Consider the following 13,544-nt stretch of genomic DNA (forward strand, 5'->3'; position numbering starts at 1 on the left):
ATGCAGATGGGCAATGGAAAAATAGGTTGTTTTAGATGTTTTGCTTAAGTCAGCAGTTAAGATCCCAAAAAAATAGAGAGATTTACTTTATTCTTTTATTGTAATGTGTAGAGGTTGAAACGCTGATTAAAATAATGTATAGGATGATATGTTTTCGAGGAACGCAAAAGCAGATATAAGGGTTTAAAAATTGTGCTGACGTCAGCAAAGGCCTGTGAAAACACAAAACATTTTTTTTAGAAATTTATATACCTGTTGCATTCCTCGTATAGATCTTGAAACGCTGATCAAGAAAATGTATAGGATCATGTACTTTTGACAAACTGTTGCAGAGATATTAGAGTTTGAAGGTTTTTGGATGACGTCATCAACCCGTCCATTCCGAAACGGATTTGGGGATCTAGGTTTGGGAAACTTACCCAAATTGGTCCCAGTTGGTCCCTAGTTACCCACGCGGTGAAAAATCATTGACGTCACCACCTCGTTTCCAAGTTATTTGGGCTCAAAGTTTTAAGTGCACTTTAATGACTTTAATAATCTTAATTAACTTTCCTTTGACGTCAATACTATTTAAGCGTCAAAGTTTGGTAATTTACAGAACAAATTTATAGACGTTTTATAGACTTTATCAAAGAAATTTTATCCACTTTGCAAAAGTCACAGACACACAGACAGACAGACAGACAGACAGACAGACAGACAGACAGACAGACAGACAGACAGACAGACAGACAGACAGACAGACAGAACTGGCGTATTATTATAGAGACTAGTCGATAAAGACCCGTGGAGAAATCCACTTAGGCAATAGGACATTGAAAATGTTGGTTTGCTGTCGTCAGCATTGCAAATCCAAAAAAAAAATAAAAAATTGGCGAAATTTAGTTGATTCGTTGCCTGTAACGTGTAGAGGTTGAAACGCTGATCAAAATAATATAGGATCATAACTTTTCTACGAACAACAAAAGACATAAAAGGGTTTTAAAATTTTGCTGACGTCAGCAATTGCCCGTTAAAACGCAAAAAAAATTTTTAGAAATTTATATCCCTGTTACCTTCATCGTATAGACCTTGAAACGATGATCAAGAAAATGTATAGGATCATATATCTTTGACAAACGGTTGCAGAGATATTAGGGTTTAAAGATTTTTTGATGACGTCATCAACCCGTCCATTCCAAAACGGATTCGGGGACCCAGGTTTGGGAAACTTACCCAAATTGGTCCAAGGTGGGCCCTAGTTACCCACGCGGTGAAAAATCATTGACGTCACCAACTCGTTTCCAAGTTATTTAGCCTCAAAGTTTTAGGTGCACTGTAATGGCTTCATTAATTTAATATAGGATATTGACGTTAAAGTGGTGTTATTGACGTCGCGCCGTAATGTCTGAATATTTACCATATTAGACATGCATTTTTCGGCAATATCAAAGGAAAATGAAGACATCCACTTTGCCTGTCACAGAGACACGGAACTGGCGTATTATTATATAGACTAGTCGATTAGGCCCGTGGAAAAATCCACTTAGGCAGAAAAACAATTGAAAAGTTCTGTCATTTGAATTTTGATGACATCAGCAAATATTTCAGTATATTGAATATGCCTTTTACTAAAAAAAATAATCTGAAAATGCATAAAAAGAAAGTATATAAGTCATAATTTAACAAAAAAGTTCTTAAAATCTAACACAAAATATCAAATGTCAAATCGCATGAAATCCTCCCAACAAAACTTCAGACAAAATATGAAAAACAACGGCGTGCAAGGTGTAAAATCTAGTTAGTAGAAAGTTACAACATTGACAGTCACAACCCAGACAGTTACGACAACAATAATAATAATGTCAGAAATAACACATATCTCAAATATGTATACATCTTATTATGTGATTATGTTGAAAACCTTCAATATTTTAATCTAAAGTGTCGAAAAGAAAGGCTTGCAACAGTAAGCACAGATCTATGAAATAAGTTCTTTACGCATTTTAAACAATATCAAAAAGCCAAACTTAAACAAACACAAAACACCTAAAAACAAAAAGTTAAACTTTGAAAAATCATTTATTCGGTTGCATACCATCCTCTCCCGGAAAAATATGCACAAAATGTAAAAATTAACCGGTTAACAAAACAATTTTTTGTCTAATGATCCGTACTGACTTTACCAAACATTTTAACCTGAAATGTCGAAAAAGCAATATGCAAGTAGTAAATTTCAAATCAACAAAAATCATTATTTTGAAAACATTGTATATATATATGGTCCTTCCTCACAAAAGTTTACAATAAATGTAGAACACAAAGGTTTATGAGGAGCAAATCAAAATATGAACAAAAATCAGTTCAATTGGCATGTTCTATATTGTCTTCAGCCATAAAATCTTCCACAAAATTGATATGAAACCCATCAAATTCAACTCAGAAAAAGCAGTCATTTAAGTGCATACAAAAATACAACTTGTAGAATATCAAATTATTATTTTTAGTATATATAATTGCATATGGTCCTCCCTCACAACAGTTAAATTTTTGCACTAAATTTGCAACACAAAATACAAATTCTAAATAATTCCTATGGTTTTCCTCAAAAGTTTAATCAAAATATAAAAGATGAGAGGTGAACGACAAAATCAAAGTTTGCAGAATTTAATTATTTTGGTATATATATGTCTATTGATATATGCCCTTTATAACAATATTTCAATCCAAAATTTGAAAAAGAAAAACAGTTTGCAACAAAATCAGTTTTTCTGATGATATTGCATACACTTTTTCTCCACAAAAGTGTAAAAAAAGAATGGTTGTAGGAAATACTTCTGATTCAACAAAAATCAGTATTTGCATCTTGTACTCATTAAATATTACCCAAAATTTCAAAAAACTGTGAATTGGAACGCATCAAATTTATAAATAGAGAGGGATCAGTCATTTCGGTATGTTGTACAGAGTCCTGCCTGGTAAGAATTTAAACAAAATATAAAAAAACACAAGTTTTTTCAGTGTTGTACTCCCTCAAAAAAGTTGAAACTTTTCTTAATTGAGACAAAATGCCATAAACAAAAACATTTTAGTCAGAACATCTAGAACAACAAAAATCACTACACTTAAGGTACCAGAATTACTACACGTTAAATAAAAATCGTTTCGTCATATTGCATGTAACCGATGTATATAAGTTTAGTTACACAAAATGTGAAAAATACATTATTTGCATACACAAATTGTGAAAAATACATTATTTGCTTAAAAACAGTCCTTAAACTCTTCTTAAATATTATGTAATACTTTTTTAAAAGTTGTTGTGGCTTGTTAATTTAAGCTTAAAATGTCAATTAAAATAAGTTACAGTCACATTCTTAGCAAAGACCACTAAGATTAGCTTACATGTAAAAAGCAACATAAAACTGAAGCTAACATAAGGTAGCTACAGCAGCTAATAGCTGGTCACTTAAATATAAACTGGAGACTTAGCTAGGTATAAAGAACATGGCTACATATTTATAAATTTCTAGCTACCTAGCTAGTTGTTGTTGGTGTGGTTGATGCTAGCTAACAAACATGTCTCGCATCAATAATATCATCAAAACTTTAAAAAACATAAACAAACCTTACAGAAACCTTTCTATACTTCATTTATATACCATGCCCCTTTTTAAATGCTTTTGTAAAGATTTATTTTGAAGGCAAGAGAAGACAAATGGAAAAGAGACAGCCATCTTTTTTGCAAACACAATTTCCGTTACTTTGTGCTAGAACTTCATTTAACAAACCACACAAAACTCGCGGCTTTTCACGACAAAAAGACATATTTTTTTCGGCAACATCAAAGATTTTTTTCGGCGACATCAAAGGAAAATGACGATATCAACTTTGCCTGTTACAGACACACGGAACTGGCTTATTAATATATAGACTAGTCGATAAGGCCCGTGGAGAAATCCACTTAGTCAGAAGGACAATGGAAAATAGGTTGTTTTAGATGTTTTTTGATGACGTCAGCAGTGCAGATACAAAAAAAATTGGTGAAGTTTAGTTTATTCGTTGCCTGTAATGTTTAAAGGTTAAAACGCTGATCAAAATAATGTGTAGGATCATATGTTTTCGACAAACGCCTAAGGAGATATAACGTTTAAAAATTTCGCTGACGTCAGCAATGGCCCGTCAAAACCCAAAAATTTTTATTTAGAAATTTCTATACCTGTTGCCTTCATCGTATAGATCTTGAAACGCTGATCAAGAAAATGTATAGGATCATGTACTTTTGATAAACGGTTGCAGAGATATTGGGGTTTGAAGGTTTTTTGATGACGTCATCAACCCGTCCATTCCAAAACAAATTCGGGGACCCAGGTTTGGGAAAATATCCCAAATTGATCCTAGGTGGTCCCTAGTTACCCACGCGGTGAAAAATCATTGACGTCAGCACCTCGTTTCCAAGTTATTTGGCCTCAAAATTTTAAGTGCACTGTAACGGCTTCATTAATTTAATATAGGATATTGACGTTAAGTAGTGTTATTGACCTCGCGCCGTAACGTCAGAAATTTAACATATTAGACATGCATTTTTCGGTTACTTCAAAGAAAATTTCGGTAAGATCAAAGGAAAAGGAACATATCAACTTTGCCTGTTACAGACACACGGAACTGGCGTATTAATATATAGATACAAATATTGATTTAAAAAATGTATGTCAGAAACAGAAAGGGAGTAAAGGTCAAGAAAGCTAACCAGTATTGAAAATGGAAGAAAAAAAAATAATTGAAGCAAATAGAATAATGAATGATGATGTATCAAATGAAGTAATAGAACAGTCGTTATCAAGTGTAAAATACCACTTAAATACCTGCTACACGAACTATCTGAAAACAAAGAATCGTTTTTCAGACCGTAGCGAGACAGTAGAAGATGAGGAAAACCTTAAGGTATTAGATGAGAAAGTTATTGCAGAATCGAAATTAAAAAGAAGGAGGACTTTGAGTGACTTTACAAGCCAGTGATGCAATAAAAATTTGTGCTGAAAAAATAAATGATGAATGTAAAGAATTTGATTTTGACCTTCTTGGTAGCTATAAATCGGCATTAAAGAAAAGAACGAGAACGAGGAAAATCCAACTCTGCCGATGTATCAATATCAAACTGTAATCAGCATATGCCTATTGAGGCCGAAAGTTTCTGGTCATCATCATCCAATAAATCCCACTTTTGTTATCCATATTTTTTGACTATTAAAATTTTACATAAACCGACTGAAACCTAAATTTTAGCAGCAAGCTTCGTTTAAATGTAGTTTTTTTCACTATTGTTTAGAACCGTTCATAGTGTGGTTGTGTCGAAACGTGCTTGAGGAAACATTATTTCCCTTGGAGGTGGAGGCTGTGACAATATGACAAGCTGCGCGATGTTAACAAATGGCATTGTAGAAGATTGTTGACTTGAAAAAGTGATATTTCATCTAAATCATGGTCCAACGATCAATCACTACACCAAGGTATTAGTTGCCTCATACGACACAGATATGTTTACAAATTCGGATCATCACTTCAATCCCTGGAAATACCGAAATTGGCACGAATTATGGGCAATCATAGGGAAATCAGGAAGCAAAGAAGCAATTCCGATCCATAAAATCATCAAGCAAATGGATGATGTCATTGAAGTTCTAACATGTACATGCCTTGAGCGGTTAGTGCACGTTATCTTGTTTTAATCTTAAAGTATACACTTCATTCTAATGTATCTCGTCTTGCATACACACGTAACAATGTAAATTTTGTATAAGATTTTTATTTATAGGTTGTGATACGACAAGCGCAAATAGGAACAACATTCGCTACATTAAATACTGCACATAACTGTGGATTTCAACTGTTAAACTACTTTGGTAAACTTCCTATGAAGAAAATGATGATGGAAAAGGCAGAGAAGTTTCGACGAGCTACGCTTAGATATATTTTATAAGAAATCGTTTAAGATGGATCTTGAAACCTTTCCACCAACGAGCATTTTACTCCGATTTCACATATTGCAAATTAATTATCAATGTAATATCTGGTATAACGCACCATTTGAAAGTGATGAAGTAGATCTGGTTCCAACAGATAACGGATTTTAAAAAACAATGATTGGATAATTGTTAAAGTCTTCCTTCATGGATATTCAGTAATCTTGAAATTTGTGATGAGCTAACATTTTTAGAAACAAAAGTTTGCGAGCATTCCGTTACGTAAAAAAGCAAAACTATTAATACTTTAGGGGAATTAATTTTTGTGAGATCTAATTTTTGATACACCACGTTTAAAATACCTCCTTAATTTGGATACATTAACAAGTATGAGCCTGTGTACTAAAAGAGATAAAGCTAAAAGTGTCCAGCAAAGTGGGCTATAAAAAATACTTCTCTTTCGAAACCATACCTTATGGTAAAAGTAAAATTAAAATACAGACTTGAAACCTGGTATGACATGTTTTAGGCTGGTTTGAAAAAAAAATTGAGACACAAAATATTTTCACTATTATCATAGTTCCTGAGTTCCTAAGTGTCTAATATTTTAGCCATGTTTGATTGGTGCAACCTAGTTTCATATTCGTTAACTTTTTTAAAGGGAAACTAAGGTCAAAAAAAAATGTTGTTAAAAAAAAATTAAGAACGTTGTATAACATCTAAATAAACTATTGAAAAAAAATTAACTCTTAATTTTCATTATTTAGGCTGTTTTAGCCCATTAAAGTTCTAAGGTTTTCTGAAATTAACCGTGTACTCCATTCACGGTTCCTCGTGAACCATACAGAATTATGACGTATGAGCCGCGAGACTCAAAATCACTTAGTCATGGATAGCAGCGAAGAAAGTAGTTGTGCTAGTGAACATAGCGAAGTATATAGTTCTGAAACAGATGAAAGTATTTGCAAAGGGTGTTATGATAACGAACCTGAATATACTGAAAGTCAGTTGAAAAACATTTGTTCATCAAAAACTGCGAATGATATTTCAGACGACGACGAAGATGAGGATTTAGACTCAAGCAGGTTAGAAAACTTACATTGGTGTAAGTGTAAAAAATGTGATATACACGAGTTAATGACTGTTGAAGAATGCAATTTTTTTTTGGAGTTTACAACTTTACTGGGAGAAAAGCTGGAAGAGAATACATGTATTACCTTGCATAAAGATTTTAATATTCTTTGTTTAAATCGCACCGTATTAGAGACAGCAAGCATTAGACATCGCAGATATCAAAATAATTTCAAGGATATAAAATCTTTTCAAAACAAGTAAGCTTATTATTCTACCTTTTAAAACAAATATAAAATATATATTACTTCATATGCGAAAAAAAAATGCGTTCTTTATCTACATAAAAGTTCGTTTACTGAATGTGAGTCAAAGAATATTTAAAAATATATATATAACATTTTGTAAGGCCTAGGTTCCACAACAACAAAACATATTATATTCTTTTTAGACAACTACGCTTTTCAGCATACAGACAATATACGGCCTGGGTGCATTACTATGAAACACTGGGAAAAGGATGTAGAGTTGTTATACCGGCATGCGTTGTGAAAAAAATTCGTGAAAGTTTCCCAGAAAAAGATGGAAAATATACAGGATTTAAAGCTTTTGTAGATTTGTAAAATCTGTAATTTTAGTTTACGTATACACTTTTTATTATAAGAACAATGAGGTTGAACGAGTGAAAAAAATAGGAACACTTCAGGCTGAAGCCAAATTTCCTTGTTCTTATAAAAAAAAGTGTATAACAAACAAATCAAATCTACTTAGAAAATCGTTTTACTTTTTTATTTTTTTCAAGTATACTCAATTTTTCTGGATGATCTGTATACGCAATATTCCTTGGAGTGTCAAATCTGCCTTCCATATTTTCTACTTTCTTGTATAAGTTTTGGCCATCTAGTTTTCGTTGCACTACCTCAATAAGCAACTTTTCAATAAAATCATGAGATTTTGCATCCATGACTGGCTTCGCAATCCACTCCTTTGAAAGTTTACTTGATAAATATCGCCATCCATACATCAAATCAGGCGAACCTTATAGTATGGTTTCACTTACTCACTCGCGGATCATACGTCATTGCTCTCCATCGTAGAGTTTTTTTATGTACTCTAACGGAGATGTAAATATTAACCTTTTTACTCTAAAATCCTCATAAAAATACATTTTTTTTGAAAAAAAATTTAAGGTATCTTTTTTAAATAGTATAATAAACGTTTTTATGAAAAAAAAAATTTGACCTTAGTTTCCCTTTAACGCAATAAAAAAGTCGTCCATAATCGTGTTGTAAAATTCTATTACAGGATGCCCATAAAAGTAAAGTCACCAAGTGCCAGCTGCGGGTAGGTTGATTTTACCTGCCCCTGCATGAATACGGTTAACCTAGTTATGAAATTCAGGGACTTCTCAGAGACACTAGATGCATATCAGCTTTAAAAGAACAACTGTGGTATCAAGGTAAACAAGGGGTGGTGAGTAGTTGCAACTAGTAAATTTAACTAGCTTTATTACAAAATTTGTTGTTTACAAATAAAATCGACGTAATAATTATGCGAAAATGTAAAAGCCAATAATATTACAATATCCGGTCAACGATACCAGGGTATTTTTCGACGTCATCTCTCATATCAAGAAAGCAAAAAACCCTGGGGACGAGGGTGGTTGTAACTTCTTAGCACTTTATTTTTCAATATAAATTTTTCTGATTCAGCATAAAATTTGCTAAAAAATGAGGGGTCACAAGATACTTTTTTTTAAAAAAAAATTAACATCGACCTTTGACCCATAATGGCGGAAATTTGAACATGAAGTAAAAAAGAGCAGTAATTTTTTTGCCCCCTTGGATCATTATCTGGTTAAATTAAGATTCAAAACCTCTCTACAACGAAATTTATATGAGACTGCTCTGAGCTTCTGGAGCTGATATTCCGCTTTCTGGTTCATAGATTCGTTTCATCCCTTATAATGAGATGCGTTGATATTTAAACTCTTATTTCACCCTCTGTAATATTTCCTTTTTAAAATATACATTTTAATTAAAAATTAATTTTTAATTTATCCAACAATTCCTAGCTTACGTTTCTCTTGATATTCGCACATTATATAACAAGTTTAACATCCAAAGATTTAGTTTCTTAGTTTATTTTTTAATTGGTTTCTAAAATAGCGTGTACGTACATTATTTTTAATTCATTATTCGAGCCATTCAAAGTAGTGTGATCTTAAGGCTGAAATACACGGTCAGTTTAAAATGATCATTTTAAAATGATCATTTTAAAATGATCATTTTAAACTGACCGTGTATTTCACAAAAAATGATGAAAAACACCAGTAAATGATCATTTTAAAATGATCATTTAAACATGTTTGAAGTTTATCATTTTAAAATGATGAACTTCTGCATAGAAATTGCTAGACGGAATTGTTTTACTATGACGCCATTGAGTTTTTTGAGTATATTTCAGTTATTCTGTATAAACAGAAGGAGTATAGAAGATAGTAAACATTTTCAATTTTTTTCGAGTAAAAGAGTATTATATACCCCAAGTTCTGTTCTTCTACCGAGCCATGGCTTCACCCAAGTAGATCTATTTCTTCTGCGTTTTTTTCTTTTTGAAAGAATGGCAATTATAACAACTGCTGCAGCACATTCCTCTTCAGAGTCCATAGTGTAAAGAACTTTTATTTACAAATTCTATCATTTTAAAACTCGTGTATTCAGGTGTTCCATCATTTTAAAATGACGAAAAACACCAGTCATTTTAAAATGATCATTTTAAACTGACCGTGTATTTCAGCCTTTAATAACATAAGTACGGTTGGAAAACCTTTTTTACACCTACCAACTCTTCTCCGTCATAAAAACATCGAACTTCTTCTCGACCAAATTGTTATTACCGTCTAGCCTTATTGTTCTAGATAGATATAAAACAGAAGCAGTTGGACTTTAACTAACAACTATTGTTAGGTAGCAGAAACGATGATTATCACTACTAAACATTTACTGCTTGTAAAATACATCTGTGCAGGAGACACTAATAAACAAAAGTTACACCTACTTTAAGCTAGTTGAAAGTGCCAAGCAGTGAGAAAGGGCTAGTAGAGTTTCGTCATCCAATCCAGCATTCCACAGACTAAAAAAGGGTGTGTATATTATTTAATAAAATATACTAACAAAATTAAAATGACTTGCCGGCTAATTCAGTCCTTGGGTAACAGGTGGGAACTAACGAATTGTAATTACAAGTAACCTTAACCATCTACGACAGTGACTTACTTAATCACAGCAAGCCGATCCAGTTCAGGCATGGTGATCGAAAGAACTTCTATCACTCGTTTATCGATTCGCCAGCCTAAAACGGATTTAAGTTGCACATAAAAAATAAAAGCATGCTCAAAAATACAATTAAGCTAACTGTCACCACCTCGAACGTAGAGCTCTTTTACGTATGATTTATGTCCATCTTCTTCAGTCTCAACTTCAACACGAGGTTTCAAGTAATCGTAAAGGTTATCGCACACTGTGTACGTTGTGGGAAGTGCGTCTTCACTATCACTTGGTTTCGCTGCTTCTTGTGGTTGGGACGTTATGTTCCTCTTATCTAAAAAAGCACTGTCTACTAGTACAGGTTGTTTTTTTATTACACATTTACATAGTCTATATACGTTTAAAAACACGACATAGGATCACAAGGCTATAAATGGTCAAAAAGTGAGAACTAATAAAAATGGTCAAAAAGTGAGAACTAATAAAAATGGTCAAAAAGTGAGAACTAATAAAAATGGTCAAAAAGTGAGAACTAATAAAAGTTGTCAAAAACTCAGAAACTGTTCAGGCTTTGAAGTTCAATTTATTAAAAACGTAAGGCTTTTTCGAAGATCAGTTTTCTTTTAAAAAAATGTGTTCATAAAGTGACGACGAATTTTCCCTCTATACGTAACCCTCATACCTTCTTTTCCTTTACTCATGCATGTACTTGGGGGTGATAAAATGGGAGTGTCTGGTCTTTTAGGTCTAGCAGCAACATACAGAGATGGAATACCAATCAGAGCGCACAGATCACTAAAATCCTTCTCAAAATCACCACTCGGCTTGTAATTCTCTGAAAAAAACACAAAAGGGATCATTATATGAAATATAAAATAGCCAAGCGTCAATTTTAGCGAAAATTTGAGACAAAGTGAAGAACTAACTAAAGCTGAGCTAACATTAAGAACACCAAGTTCTTTTATTTGGGACAGAAACATCAGAATGCAGTTAATTAAACCGCTAAAAACATATCCAATTATATATAGTCTTCTATTAGGCATACTTGGCCACCCGTAGAAAAAAAAAACTTTAGAAGAGGGTTGCGCACTATGAATTCAAAACAAAGCACACTAAAAGGGGACTCAAATTTGGAATTTATTAAAAGTGATAAAATGAAAATATGTTTGCGGGTACATTGTACGTGTGATAAAGTATATAAAAAATATTATAGGTGCAGTTGGATTTTTTTTGAAAGAAACAAAAAAAACAAAAAAAAAACGGAGTAAAAGTGTTGTATGTTGTATTTTTCGAAAATTTTTCATCACCAGCTAGTATTTTCTCACGAGTTTTGCAACGACATGCGTCGCTATTATTCAAGGTGTTGAAATAACTTCTAAGGGCGAATCTGCACGGGACGATTTTTACGACGATTGTCATCAATACTCAAATTTGATTGGTCGCGATTTTCGTCATGACGAAAAGTTGAATTGGTTTCTACTTTTTGTCACAAAAATCGTCGCGAATATCGCCCAGTGGAGATTCGGCTTAAATGATAACCATCAAGCTGCTGTGAATTCTAGTTGGGTTGTAGCAGAATATAGAGAGATTTATAACATATTATCAGCATAGAGACAATTGTTTTTTTGGACTAGAGTATATAGGATAACCTTTTGGACATCGACATATACTTACTTTAAAAGGCATTTGATTTTGGGAAGAGTTTTTGGACAGGTCACGTTTATAATTACATTTTGTGAAACCGGAATTGACATAAAAAGAAAACATGTTTTGTAAATTTCTTATTCTGATATTTTTACTTGTTTACTTAAAAATGGCCGTCAAACGGCCGAAACGTCATTAAGTGTAGCGATTATTAATTTTTTATTTTTACACCACACACAATAATTTTTCAAAGTTATTCTGATATTGTTATGGAATTTAAGGCCCGTATTGTTGAGTTATATTCATCCCATCCGAGTAGATGAGTGTGACGTAATAGCGGAGTTGATAATGAAAGATGGACAATCCAAAATCATAGTGAAATACAGGACTAACACTCACAGAAGCGCGTACATCAAATACTGGAGATTAAAGAATGATTTCATCTTTGATTCAAATGGATTAATGTTTTTTCAAGGTAAGCGAGTTCTGAAAAAATAAAGTAATAATAACAGAGTAGTAATAACAAAGCAGTTTCTAAACCAGTCACTACAAATGAGGTAGGTTCTATTGATTATGATGACTTGATTGTGTAAAATAAATGCAAAGGCATTATCCAAACTTGAGAATGCTGTGATCAAGGTTGCTGAAGCATTGATTTACAATATCTGAGTTTGATTTGTAGATATATCCGAGGTGACTATATCACTAAGCCTTTTTGTCACGTTGCTTGCTGTAAAAGAGGTCACGTCGAAAGTGGAGCAGGTATTACAAAGTGGGGCAGAACACAAGTGTTGCAAAAGTTTAAGATTTTTACTAACTGAACGATTAAATTTTACTTGTCTTGAAAAAAAATCAAAGAAAACCGACGACTGGTTAAAATTCAAAGTCGTGCCAGTTCATTGTAAACAAAGATATTTGTGTATTTCCAGTTTTTGTGAGAAGGAAAGTGTGAGAACATAGAAAGTGAAACAAAAGTTATGTTTGATAACTTTTTTTAATTTTTTTAAATTTTTTTTAATTGACGACTTTTAGCGAAATCGTAAATGATGACAACATAACTATTGAAGGCGAAAGCTCATAAAAAAAGGAAACACCAAAAAGAAGAGAAAGTATACTTGTCATGATTCGATCATTAGATTGATCAAATTTTCGAGCTCGTCTTTTCCTTTTTTTCACAATGTGGGAAACGTTCGCTAGAAAATAAAAATAGCTAAAAAGGTACAAAACTTTAAAATAATAACCGAAAGTTTCTACGCCTATTTTAACTTTTTTGTTGTGACACAGATTATTTAGTTCAAGAGAATTATACTTAAAAACGGCCCAACCTATAATAAATGAGGTCCTAAACATAACATAAACCATTGAAGCAGAATTTTTTGTAGATTGCGAGAATGGGATGCCTCAATCCTAAAACTTTTGAGAAAATCATTTGAGTGTGAGTGGGAGGATAAGGTATTGAGAATCATGGTTATCTAAGCACACGTTATTATTCTTTGTCTTGCTGATTGAATTTCCAGGTAAATTCGGATACAAATAAAACTTTATTTTAAAACGTGACTATATTTTTAAAGAACGAAATCTAAACTAACATGTGCGAGAATATAAATACACTAGTCGT

The 13,544-nt window shown here is 32.6% G+C and overlaps 2 protein-coding genes across 5 annotated transcripts in view; one reads left to right on the forward strand and one right to left on the reverse strand.

Annotated features, from left to right (window-relative positions):
- The window catches only part of LOC130636084 (leucine-rich repeat-containing protein 71-like), a 48,732-nt gene that overhangs the window by 12,558 nt on the left and 22,630 nt on the right, over nt 1-13,544 (reverse strand). For 3 of the 4 annotated variants that reach the window (XM_057445683.1, XM_057445685.1, XM_057445684.1), the window contains 5 exons: nt 10,965-11,117; nt 10,440-10,616; nt 10,292-10,367; nt 10,074-10,148; nt 9,858-9,929 (listed from right to left, as the gene is read on the reverse strand). In XM_057445683.1, coding sequence (XP_057301666.1) covers nt 9,858-9,929; nt 10,074-10,148; nt 10,292-10,367; nt 10,440-10,616; nt 10,965-11,117 — 553 coding nt within the window. Of the gene's footprint in view, nt 1-9,857; nt 9,930-10,073; nt 10,149-10,291; nt 10,368-10,439; nt 10,617-10,964; nt 11,118-12,325; nt 12,413-13,041; nt 13,120-13,544 lie in introns of all 4 variants that reach the window. The other variant, XM_057445686.1, reaches the window with a different exon arrangement.
- LOC130636087 (P2X purinoceptor 7-like) lies at nt 6,594-7,713 on the forward strand. Its single transcript, XM_057445689.1, has 2 exons — nt 6,594-7,273; nt 7,465-7,713. The coding sequence occupies exons 1-2, from the start codon at nt 6,801-6,803 to the stop codon at nt 7,634-7,636; spliced, it is 645 nt and encodes a 214-aa protein (XP_057301672.1). The 5' UTR covers nt 6,594-6,800; the 3' UTR covers nt 7,637-7,713.

Source organism: Hydractinia symbiolongicarpus, chromosome 3, assembly GCF_029227915.1.
Source record: "Hydractinia symbiolongicarpus strain clone_291-10 chromosome 3, HSymV2.1, whole genome shotgun sequence".
Classification (NCBI taxonomy): Eukaryota; Metazoa; Cnidaria; class Hydrozoa; order Anthoathecata; family Hydractiniidae; genus Hydractinia; species Hydractinia symbiolongicarpus.

What these genes read in the sequence shown, in the direction of transcription:
- LOC130636087 (XM_057445689.1), top strand. Translation starts at nt 6,801, where the DNA reads ATGAGCCGCGAGACTCAAAATCACTTAGTCATGGATAGCAGCGAAGAA. An exon ending in ATAAAATCTTTTCAAAACAA is followed by an intron (nt 7,274 to 7,464) that starts GTAAGCTTATTA and finishes TATTCTTTTTAG; the next exon opens with ACAACTACGCTTTTCAGCAT.